At 44.4% G+C, this 12,865-nt stretch overlaps 1 protein-coding gene across 1 annotated transcript; it reads right to left on the reverse strand.

The window, feature by feature from the left end:
* Positions 1-242: 242 nt before the first annotated feature.
* On the reverse strand, positions 243-11,046 carry LYZL4 (lysozyme like 4). Its single transcript, XM_047098718.1, has 4 exons — positions 10,908-11,046; positions 10,646-10,795; positions 7,021-7,099; positions 243-312 (listed from the first exon to the last, which is right to left on the reverse strand). Exons 1-4 carry the CDS (start codon positions 11,044-11,046, stop codon positions 243-245), a joined length of 438 nt encoding a protein of 145 aa, XP_046954674.1.
* Between the last annotated feature and the right edge of the window lie 1,819 nt (positions 11,047-12,865).

A 12,865-nucleotide genomic window follows, 5' to 3' on the forward strand; every position in this document is an offset into this window, starting at 1 on the left:
ATGGTTATCCGAGTAGCAATCACAGGATAATAATACAAGCGGAGACCTTTGGTCCAGGTTGAGTAAGCAGCTGGTTTATTCTACATCCCGCATCCCTGGAGGAAGCAAACTTTCGTCCTTTTCCATCTGATGGAGCTGTCAAGCTGAGAGATAATCAACAGGATTGCGTGAAGGCAGCAAACAGCAAAGCATCTTCATTTGGAAGGTACCACCAGAGAATGGCGTCAGGGCCGCCCCTGCGGCTACAGCCTGCATCCATCCAACCACCGTTCCAGAGTGTCTGAGTACTGGCAGTTCAGGGACCAGGAGGGCCTGCAGAAAGGAAAGCGTGGAGTGTACAGGCGGGGGCTCCCCAGTGTCCCAGCTCAGGATCTGCAGGTCCAACAACCCCCTGCTGGCCCACTTACAGCCCAGCCTGGCCTCTGCAGGCACATTTCCTACGGCCGTTGTGCCTCTCGAGTATGACCCTCTTGCTAACTCCAGTGCATCCTGGCACAAATGCTCGTGCCGCCTGCGCCCGCAGCATATACTCACGCTGCCCTCCACTGCTTTCCGGAAGTCCCACACCATGAGCGGGAAGCCCCTCCCCCAGCCTACAAGAGAAGTATCCTTGACTTCTCTGCAGTGAGCATCAGAGGAGTTCTGTGACTTGCCCAGCGTCAGAGGGCGAGTCCTTGATCTGAAATGGGAACCCTTGACCTTGAGCCAGGGCCTCTTTCACCTTTCCATGCACGTGTTTCCCCCCTCACCTTTCAAACTCCCTTTCAGCTCCTCAACCCTCAACCCAGCTCCTCAAACTCCCTTCTAGCTGGTCCTAGGCCAGCTAGACTGAGTCTTTCAAAACTTTTCTCCTGAAGAGTGATCCCTCTATTCCCAGCCCCCACGCCAGTACCCAGACCCCAGGTCCTCTGCTCCCAACCTGGAAGTTGTGGGGATCACCAGACCAGATGCAGACCATTAGAAACCCTGTGTTGTTAGGCCATCCCTCAGCCACACAGGCCTCCATGAATTTTCCAGGGTAGGGGTTCCACAGTTAAAGAAATGGCTGTGAGCCCCTGCCCCCCACAACTATAAAGCCCCGGGGGGAACACACACATACGTATTTTCAGAAATTGCAAGGCTCTACATAGCCCAGGGCAGGCACTGCAGAAGGGAATCCCATGGGCATGCAGGCCCTCGGTCTTCTCCCTTCCTGTCTGCCTCAACCCTGCAAAGCTGCTTGATCTGAGCTTTGAAAAGACATGGCTGCTTATTACTTTAATAAGAGCTCACTTTGCTGGGAGTCCTGAGCAAGTGGGAAGGCCTTACTCAGCCTGGCCCAGCATATCTCTACTAAGTGCTATACAATAATGATGACTTTAGCTCATTAGTGCTTGCCCTAGAGGGCCAGCCATGCTTCTAATTAACTGGGAGAATAAAGACAGTATGAAAGATGCTTTAAACACTTGGAAGACACATTAAGGGGACTCCCACTTTAAAATACCGTCTATTAAATTAGTGAGGAAAAGGGATTAATGAATAAGTAGTATTGAGAACACTGACTAACCATTTGAAAAATATAAAGCTGGATCCCTACCTCACTAAAATAAATTCCAAGAAGACCAAAAATTAAGTATAAAAACATAAAACCATGAAAATTTTATTTTCTAATATTAATAAAAACTTAATATAGGGCTTATTTTGTACCAGGCACTGTTCTATATATCATTTTATTTTTAACGTTTTTTTTTAAATTATTTATTTTTGAGAGAGAGAGAAAGCGGGGGAGAGGCAGAGAGAGTCAGGGACAGAGATATGAAGCAGGCTCCAGGCTCTGTGTTGAAAACAGAGAGCCCAATGCGGGGCTCAAACCAACGAACCATGAGATCATGACCTGAGCTGAAGTCAGACGCTTAACTGACTGAGCCACCCAGGCGCCCAGCACTGTTCTAATATAGAAGAAAACATGGCTTGATTTCTTTACAAACCTGGAGTACAGTTTCGTATAAACTCAGGAGCCACAAAACAAAATATTGAGGGATTTGGTTCTGTGAAAATGTAAAACTCCTATATGATGAATACACCATAAATGAAGTCAAAATACAAATTGCAAACCTGAAACAAATAGTTCACATAGATATCATGAACGAAGTTCTAATAACCCTAATTTATAAAAGACACGTATAAAATCAATAAAAACGAAAGAAAACATTACCATCTCAAAAGAAAAACAGGCTAAGAATATGAGTAATCAGTTCAGAGAAAAATGGCCAACAAATACATGAAAAGATACTCAGCTTCTTTGTTTAAAAATGCCAGGCAAAATAGAATGGCATCATTTTATAAGTGTCAATTTCCAAAAACTACACAAATTTTATTGCTCTAGGTCAATGAGCTGAGGGAACAGGCCTTCTCACGCAGTGTATCTGGGGGTGCTCCCTCTCTGAATGCCAATTTAGCAATCTCTCTACCAACGTTTATTTCTTTTGAAGTTTATTTATTTATTTTGAGAGAGAGAGAAAGAGAGAGAGAGAGAGAGCTCAAGGGGCAAAGAGAGAGGGAGAGGGAGAGAATCCCACGCAGGTTCCATGCACTGTCAGCACAGAGCCCAATGCGGGGCTCAAACCAACAAACCATGAGATCATGACCTGAGCCGAAGTCAGACACTTAACTGACTGAGCCACCCAGGCTCCCCTCTCTACCAACATTTAAATGCACCCAGTGGTCCTAGCAAATGGAAACAATCTACCTGTTCATCAGTAAGGGACTGGCAGATAATTACCTGCAGCGTCCAGAGGGCAGATACCTCTAGGTAGCACTATGCCAAGATTTGCAAGCTCTTTATTTAATAAGTGAAAAAAAGTTAGGTGCAGGTCAGTGTGCATGTTGGGATTTCACGTGCGTTTTAAGATATTTTTCTTATTCTCAATATTTACACATTTTTCTCTGATTTACAAGACATATTTTTTTTTAATTTTTTTTTTCAACGTTTATTTATTTTTGGGACAGAGAGAGACAGAGCATGAACGGGGGAGGGGCAGAGAGAGAGGGAGACACAGAATCCGAAACAGGCTCCAGGCTCTGAGCCATCAGCCCAGAGCCTGACGCGGGGCTCGAACTCACGGACCGCGAGATCGTGACCTGGCTGAGGTCGGACGCTTAACCGACTGCGCCACCCAGGCGCCCCTGATTTACAAGACATATTAACAGCGGTGACCCTCAGGAGGCTGCTGATAAGAGCAAGACGTTTATTTTTTGATTTTCATTTTTAAACACATATGTCTTATTTTTATTTTGAGAAATGATAAATAATAAATTTCTAAGAATTTTAATGGCTTCTAGGTAACAGCCCAACATTGATCTTCCAACAAGCATTTAGGGAAGACTTATAATATGCCAGGCACAGAGCCAGATGCTGGAGGCAAGTAAAACAGACAAAAATCTCTGACTGAAGTTAGCACCAAAAGGCACAGAAAATGACAAAGAAGCAACAATGAAAAGCTGACCTCTGAGACTGACACACATTCTGTTGCCAGATTCTGAACAAGGTCTCACTGCCTATAGGGCCCTGAGGTCACTATAAGAAACACTACTCAAGACTTCCGCTGGTAAGATGGGTCCGCCTACAGTTCTGCCCCTCCTCACTCACTGACTGTTCAAAACCCTGCCCCCACAGAAGAACCGTGCAGAGAGTCCTTTGGTTGCCTCCCACATGACCAGAGCACAGATTTCCTGGGCCAACCATCTACTCTTTGAGCAGACTGGTAAAAGCTGAGGGTTGGAATTGCACAGATCTACAATTAGTTCCACCACTGTGGCCATGGGTAACTTGTACCTCTCAGTGCCCCCGTTTCCTCATTTCACAAGGAATAAGAATACTCACTGCACAAGGATTGTGATGTTCATATAGACATGCAAAGCCTACATACCGGCAAAGGAAAGAAATTGTAGCTATCATTAAAGGATTTCCTCTATTGTAAGATATGTTAATGATTTATTAACAACTTTTGTTAAAATTTGGGAGGACACATCAATTACAAGATAAACCCTAATAGCAAAAAATATTAAGATGCACAATTTGGCACTGAAAAAATATTTACATTGTTTCTAGATCTAAGGGGTGACTATAATGCCCCAAATCAATCAGGACATCAATTATGAAATACAGGACAGAGAGAAGGTGGAAAAGGCAAAAGAAGGTGGAAATTGGTGGTGAGACAGTGTCTAGTGGATAGCATAGGCCCTCCATGATAAATGGTATCGGTGGAGGTGGTGGAGGTGCATGCTGGGAATGGAGGGTTTTTACGTACTCCACCGACTCAGACTAGGAGAGAAAATTAGACACACATATCAGGAAAATCTCCAGATTGGAAATTGGGCCAGGAGACTTACACACTGTTCTATAACCATTAGCCAAGTAACAGTGAGCAGAAACAAGAAAAAGCCACATGACTTGTCTATGTGGTAAATACTGAATAAGAGGGAAAATCTGTCCTTATTCAAAGAAAAAAAGAAACTAACATGGTACTTATGGGAAAATAGTAGTAGAAGAAAAAGGAGCTCATCATGAAATTCGGAGGAACATTCCTCTGAGAATAATATACTACAGAATCCAGAAGTAAATTTTATATAACTGATGTCTTCAATAAGATGTCACCAGGCACAAGCTCTGGAGAAAGCCATGGAAGAGAAGAGAGATTAAAAGGCAAGAGCTTAAAAAAAAAAAAAAAAAAAAAAAGATGGATAGGCTAACACAGAACTTCAAAGATACTAAAAGTGTAATAAACAAAATTCAACACCCATTCATGATTTTAAAAACCTTTAACAAACTAGAAATGGAAAAGATGGAAAAGAACACTCAATCTGATTAAGACTATCTCAGAAATTTTAAAGAAAATAAAACAGTTAATGATAAAATATCCAATGTCTTACCTGTGAGATTGGGAATGAGACAAGGATGCCACTATCATCACTTCTACTCAACATTTACTGGAGTTTCTAGCCAATGCAATAAAGCAAGAAAAAGAAAGCAAAATGTATTGAGAGTCAAATGTGAGATTAAATAAAGTTTTTTAGAAAAAAAATTAAGAAGACTATCCTCATGACCTAGGAATGGGCAAATATTCCTCTAAAAAAACACAAAAATAGCCATAAAAGAAAATTAATAATAAATCAGACTGCATTAAGACTAAGAATTTCATTGTATCAAGACTTTTTTAAGAAAGTGAAAAGGTAACCGACAAAATGAAAGATGTTTGTAATACTTGTATCCAACAGAAAATTTTACTCAGGGCATATAAATAATTCCCAATGAATTAATAAGAAAAAAGACAAATGTAATAGAAAAACTGACAAAACTATTGAACAGGCACTTCACATAAAAGGATATCTAAATGGCCAATAAAATTTGAAAAAGTGCTCAATCTCATTAGTTGACAAGGAAACACAAGGTAAAACCCAATGCAATACTACTACACAGTCACAAGAAAAACCTAAAAAATATCAAGCACTGATAATAACTTGGAGCCACCAAAACCTACAACAGCTGGTGACAGTGTAAATTGAATCCCTCTAGAAAACTGTTTGGCAGAATATACCAAATCTGAAAATATGCATATCTATGACTAACAATTTTATTCCTTGGTATAATCAATGGAAATCCATTTATACATTCACCAAAAGAAAAGTATAGACTGTTCATGGCAGCACTAAAAAAATGAAAACTATTCAAATGCCCACCAATGGAATAATAGATATATAAACTGATATATCCATCCATATAATGGAATACCATATAGCAACGAAAACAAATTAGAACTATACACAACAATATGAACAAATATTGAGTGAAAGAAGTCAAATACAGGCCCAACCACTTGTAAATTTTGGAAGTCTTTACTAAGCAAATACATGGTTATAGAAGAAATCAGAGTTGCAGTGATTTTTGGTAACAAATATATAACTATCCGTTAATACATCTAATACAACACCTAATATATAAAGAGTTATTTCAAACAAATATGATCTGAATTTTAAAAATAAGCAAAGGAGAGGGGCAGGGGAAAAATCACAAAAGAATATAAATATGTAACAAACATAATGGGAAAACACCCCTAATGGGATATCATAAAATGCAAAAGAAGATAAAATTATTATATACCTTTCAAATGGCAAAGATTTTATACTTGATCAGAGTTCACTAAATAGGCATCTTACTAAGCTCTTAATACTGATATTGGCACAAACTTGCTGGAGAGTCATTTTACAACATTAAGAACCTTACAAGAATTTAGATGAAAGAAATAATCAGAGATATAAACAGAGATTTATTCCAAGGATGCTCACCCTAGCCTCCTGTATAACTCTAAACAAGATTTGAGAAAGAAAAAATACATTCAACTTAAGGCAATTTGTCTGATAATTATGTCCTTCCTCCTGAGAGCTCGGGGTTGCAGAACTCAGTGGTGTTCTACCGCTTATCTTGGGGAGTAGGATCTCACTAGTTTGAGACTACAGATATGCAGAGACCAAGATTAGGCCAAGATTAGGATTAAAGATAATTGGTGGGGGCGCCTGGGTGGCTCAGTGGCTTGAGCATCCAACTCTTGGTTTCGACTTAGGTCATGGTCTCGTGGTTTCATGGATTCAAGCCTCGCGTTGGGCTCCATGCTGCCAGCATGGAGCCTGCTTGGGATTCTCTGTCTCTTCTCTCTCTCTGCTCCTCTCAAATAAATAAACTTAACAAAATTTTTTTAATAAAAAATATAATGGGTGATGGTCATTAATACAGACTATTAGTGGGGCGCCTGGGTGGCGCAGTCGGTTAAGCGTCCGACTTCAGCCAGGTCACGATCTCGCGGTCCGTGAGTTTGAGCCCCGCGTCGGGCTCTGGGCTGATGGCTCAGAGCCTGGAGCCTGTTTCCCATTCTGTGTCTCCCTCTCTCTCTGCCCCTCGCCCGTTCATGCTCTGTCTCTCTCTGTCCCAAAAATAAATAAACGTTGAAAAAAAAAATACAGACTATTAGAAAATGTACCACTTACCATGCTCCCAACCCTTCCTTATCTTTTACGATTTTCTTAACACATTCAATTGTCTTCTTCAAATCTGGATTCAGTAAAGCTGTGGAAAAAACACAGTGGAAAAATACGACTCCACAACTTGGCAGCTAAGTCAGAGTGATGTCAGGGAAGCTACAGGGTACTCATGTTTAGAGAGGCTTCCATATGATTCCAAGGATAAATCTATCCCTAGATTTTTCTCAAGACAACCCTAGGAGGTAGTAGCATGTGGTCCTCTTTTACTAAATCTATTGATTTTTTTCTTGTAATTCTTATCATAATATTTTCATTAAAAATATTTATGTATAGTGAATATGCTGTGCTAAGCAATCTAAGAAGCAGTGGACACAAAATGGCGAACACAATAAATCTGTCCCTGTCCTCCTAGAGCCTGCAGTCTGATAGAGGGAGATAAAGATCAGAGATAAGTATAATACCAAAGATACCTGGCATGATGGGGGAATGCAGCTTGACATGGGAGCTGATGAGTGGGGGCACCCCATTCAGACTTTCAGGGTCAGGGAGGGGTTATTGGGCCACGTGACATCTAAAAGAGTAGGTAAGGAAAAGGGGTGGAAGGATCACAGAAGGAAAACTGTTCCAGGCAGAAGAAACAGCATGTGAGATGGCCTAGAGGTGCCTCTGGGGAACCAACATGACTAGGCATTCATCACCCCATTCTCTCCTTTGAATGTGGAAGCCAAGACCTCCCACCTGGGTTACTGCAATACCTTCCTTCTTGACTACACTTTGCCTCCTCCTTTCCCTGATCCAGTCTGATTGCTTTTCCTTAAAACAGTACTTCGGTGCCCCCTGGTTGCCTGTAAAACAAAACTCCACGTCCTTGGCAGAGTCCAACTTTACCCCAACATACCTTTCCACTTCCACGACCTTACCCTTCCATTGCCTTCCTCCATGGCCCCACCATTAGAGACCTACCAAGGGGCAGGAGACAAAGCTAGTGCCCACCCTGAAAGTGGGTGCTCTACCCCTGATACCCACAGCGAGGTAATCATACACAGTTCCTCTTCCTGGACTTTATTCATGCTCATCTCCCAATGTGGATCAGCTCAACTAAACAGGACGGTCCTTAAAAGTCTGCCACTGACCACCAACCAAGCTCACTGCGCCCTCTTCCCGCTTCTGAATAAAATGCCACTTTGATGCAGCACTTACCTGTTAAATCCATACATGTGTGTATACATACCTACGTGCATACATAGGTACACATGTGCATGCATGCTTACACACACGTGTGTGTGTGTGTGTGCGCGCGTCCTAAACCCCAGCTGCTTTGTAAATTCTTTGAATGAAGTTGTATTCATCACACACACCAGGCAGTATACCAGACGCCATGCTTAGCTCTTAATGTACGCTATAGCACATTAAAAACTCAACAAAAGCCCTGGGAGGTAGGTCCTCTTATTACCACTTTACAGATAAGATAACTAAGGCTCAGCTCACGTAAGTAGTACGAGGTGGAGCCAAGATTATCTCTGCTCCTCACCCTGCTGGACAAGGACAGGATACAATTCCCTGAACTGCTCCCAGGACTTAGCACAGGGCCTAGTAGCTCTTGATGGTGCCTTGCTTCCTTGTGGCTCAAGGAAGTCCTGCTGGCTTGCGGTTACAAATTCCCAAGGAGACCGTTTCCCCCTCTTTTTAGAATGTCGTTGCTTTCAGGATATTCTAGCTCATCTCTTCCAGCTGACAGTGCTGCTCTCAACGTGTCTCCAACGTACCTCCTTGCTTTGCTCAGGCCCCATCTACACAATGACCTCAAACCTTTGCCTTAGGCCACAGGGAATCAGCTGATGTCCCCTGGGTCACCATCAGCTTCAATCTTCATTTATCTGTCTGGATTCTTGCTCCTCATTTTAGCCTTTAGGGATTTTCCTTTCTTGCCAGGCCAGCCAGGTACTATAGAAGATATTTCTTTTTTAAGTAGGTTCCATGCCCAATAAGGAGCTTGAACTCACGACCCTGAGATCAAGAGTCACATGCTCTATCAACTGAGTCAGCCAGGCATTCCAGATTTAATTTTTTACATTTTATCTACTGGGAGGGTTTTTCAAAGATATCGACTCCACCATATTTTCATCACAGCACTCAGTACCACCTCTATTACAGATAATTAGTTGTTTCTCTGGTCAGATTCTGGCAATCAATCAATCAATCTTCTTATGAGATATAAATCATGGGCCTATTGGGTTTCTCTTCTTGTCTTGGCTACCAGGAAGCTTAGGATGACACCGAATGATCTATCACAGTAATTATGTTCTTAATGTGTAGATTTTCCCTAGACTTTGATAACTGTGATTTTGGGCCCTGCACAGTGTTTTACATACATTATCCCACTGAATGTTCACAGCAACCTTAAGAAGTAGTTAATGTTATCCCCACTTCACAGATGAGGAAGCTCTAGGAAGTGAATTGCACAAGCTCATGTAAGTCACTTTGTAATGGGAGTGGCTGGGAATCCCACTGGGTTCCTGTGTGTTTTCTGCACCTTTCCCTCCTACTTTGCAATTCTGTGTCATCTTGAATCTGGGAACTGTCTTACTTCTCTTTGGAGTCCCAAGGCCAAGCATGGGGCCCAACACCAAGCGGGTTTCTCCTGGCCCATATAAGAAGTCTTTACCATGACCTCCCCACTCTGTCTCCTAAAGACCCAGCTCAGCAGCTATAGGTTCTAGAACGTTTCTCATTCATCATGGGGGAAGGAGGTTTGCTCATTAGGGAGACCCTAAGAATGCTGGGCTCTTAGAACCTCCTAAGGCAGAATAACAGCCTCAAGTTTCAGAGAGAGCTCTGGCCTGGTGCTGCACCCTATTGGTTTAGTCCTGACTCAGGAGTCACACTGCTTGGGTTTGCCTCTCAATGATACCACCTACCAGCTGTGTGGCTTTGGGCCACTAACCCTCTCTGGACCTCAGTTTCCCCATTGATAGAATGGGGATAATAATGATGCCCATGTCATGGGTGCCTTTGAGAATATTAGACGAATTCATATCCATGAAGAGCTTACTGGAGTACCTGGCAGTTTGCCAGCATTAGAATGGCAACTCCAGGAGACCTGGCACTTAGTGGGTCCTCAGTAAGTGCTAGGATGATGGAACCCTGGGCAAGTGCAACCTTTTGACTACAGGTACTTGGAACCCCTGAGAGCGGCAGCAAAGCTCTCCTTGGAAGAGCCTACTCCTGTATCCTCCCAGCGACCACTTCTGCCTGTCCAAGTGGCAGCAACCATTCCCCTTGAAGTAGAGTGTTGTGCCCAGGTGTGCGCAAAATGAAGCCCCCACAGAGCCCTCTGCTCCAACCCTTCAGGCCCAGAGGCTCTGATGCTCGCAGCCTCTCCCCCGCCTCCTCTCAACATTCTGACACCTTCTCTGCCTATCCGGATGGGCATCTCCATTCCTCTTTGGACAGCCCAGCCTCCTCTCTCCGCAGCCCTTTCACCGCACTCAGCCTCCCAGGCCCCGCCCCTACCAGCCCCGCCTCCTCCCTGCTCCAAGCCTGCAAACTCTGGCCACCCTGAAGGCAGGCCTCGGGAGCTCTGTGCTGCAGCCCCCAGTGCCCCGGTGTGGAATGGAGGGAGGTGACCTACCAGAGCAGGACATGTGGCAGCGGTTCTTGCCTGTGTCGCACCAGTCACGGTTGGGGATCTGAAAGAGGCCGTAGCCAGTGTAGTCACGTTGGAGGTTCTCGTAGACCGCCGTGGGGTTGAACTTGCTCTCAAAATAAGCCAGGCACACCCCTAAGATGGAACAGGAGGTGGGTGGCTAGGGGGAAGGCGAATTGGGGAAGCCTGGGCAGAGGCCAGAGGAAAAGGAGGTGAGGAGAGAAGGGGCTTGGAGGGACCTACTCACAGTTTGCAAGGCTGTAGCCCTCGAAATGATCCAGGCCTCCATCTTTGAGCTTCTTAGCCACCACGCAGCGCCCCATGATAGCAGCGCCACTTGGAACCACTAGGTAGCCAAGGAGGGAAAGAACCAAGGATGCCTTCATCTTCTCAGGTTCCTGGCAGTTCAGGGCAATAGTGGCCAGGTGAGCCTGGTTTCTCTAAAGGAAAAGAAGGGTGGGGGTCTGCGATTCAGTGTGTTCAGATAAAGGGGAGTCTCCCCTGGCTTAACCATGATACTTCTTCCCACCCTAATCCTCTGCTTTGTGTCACTGCAAATCCGGGACACCCGAAACCCTGACTCTCCTCCTCTGCTTGACGCCCTATTTCCTAAGGAAATTGGTCTTGTGAAGGTCACACCCTCACATTCTTTCCCTCCAGCAAAACGCAAAGGCATCAAATCCTCTCTTCCCCTTTATTATGCAAGTAGAACTTGTTCGTTAGGTACAAGTTAGAAAACAGGAAGAGAAGGAAAAACTTCAATGTGGTCCCACTACTCAAGCATTATTATTACCTTGAATTATTTCCACCACTGCATTTTATCCTAGAATATATTCAGAGTTGTGGTCTCACCCTTTCCACAGTTTGTCCCCAGACTGTCTACAAATCAAACTCTGCTGAGCTTTTCTCCAGCTGTCCACACAAGGAGACAAACCCCGGTCCAGCCCAGACCTGCCACATAGCAGGGGTGTCATCACTGACAAAAGCAGGCAAGTCCCTGAGCCTCACAATGCCTGTGCTTTCTCATCTGTGAGAACGGGGGTCATGTGTGGGGTGCTCAGAGAATTGACTCCTGAGTTTCTCCTTCTCCATTTCTGTTGTCACCACCTAAACCCCCTCATCACCATCCCCTAAACCACCCTCATCATTATCCCCTGACCCACCTCATCACCAAACCTTAACCACCCCCCCCAACCGATCACCATTCCCTGAACCTCCTTCTGTACATTCACCTAAACCCCCCTCATCACTGCAAGCTGAGTGGTAACCCAGCCTCTTGGTCTCCACTCCTCCCAACTCTTCTAGATGGTGTTCTTTCCCTAAATTTATTTATTTATTTTGAGAGAGAGAGAGAAAAGGAGAGAGATTAAATCTCAAGCAGGCTCTGCATTGTCATCAGGAAGCCCAACCAGGGGCTCGAACCCACAAACTGAGAGATCGTGATCTGAGCCAAACTCAAGAGTCAGAGGCCGCTTAGCTGGCAGTCACCCAAGCACCCCAAGGTGGTGGTTTCTAACATGAGTGACGAATGTTCCCAAAGCATATACAAAATGTTACTCTTGGAATGCTTCTAGTTCCCTAGTCCTTATCAGAGCAAACCCACCCTTGGCTTTCTAAGTCCTCCATAATCTGGCCTTACCCTGCCCTGCCTCCATCAGTCAACTCTGAGTTCCCATGTTGCTCCTTCTCTGTTCTCTGCACCTCCCTACCCCACTCCCCACTGCCCATGCCCCTTTCCCTAGCATCTCCATGCATGGCTCTTCCCAATCCACAGGGCCCTACCATGCCTTTCCCCACCCAAACATTTCTCCATCTTCAGGTGTCCACTACAGGTGCCACCTCCTTGAAGCCTGATGCAATCCTGCATAAACGTTCCCCCTCTAAGCCCCTACTGCCTTCAGAATCACCTCCAGAACCTAGCAGGTGATTGTCCTGTTCTGTGCTATGTCCTATCCCTCAGACTAGAATGTGCAATTGGAAATTACAACATAACTTCTACCTGGCATGCCCTACAGCCCCAACACTGCGTAAATATATGTTAATTAGGCAACTAATTGCATCCACCTGTCTGTTATCATTCACAGGTGTGTGCCTGTTCTCCAGCCTACATTTACTTGCACAAGGGGTTCTTGACCTTGGCACTTGGGCTGGAAAATCCTTTTTCCTGGGGGCTGGTCTATGCATTGGAGTTTATTTGGGAGCACA

The sequence above is a fragment of the Lynx rufus genome, unplaced genomic scaffold (assembly GCF_022079265.1).
Source record: "Lynx rufus isolate CCGP_SWC_20201006 ecotype Redwood Valley unplaced genomic scaffold, mLynRuf1.p SCAF_5, whole genome shotgun sequence".
NCBI classification, from domain to species: domain Eukaryota; kingdom Metazoa; phylum Chordata; class Mammalia; order Carnivora; family Felidae; genus Lynx; species Lynx rufus.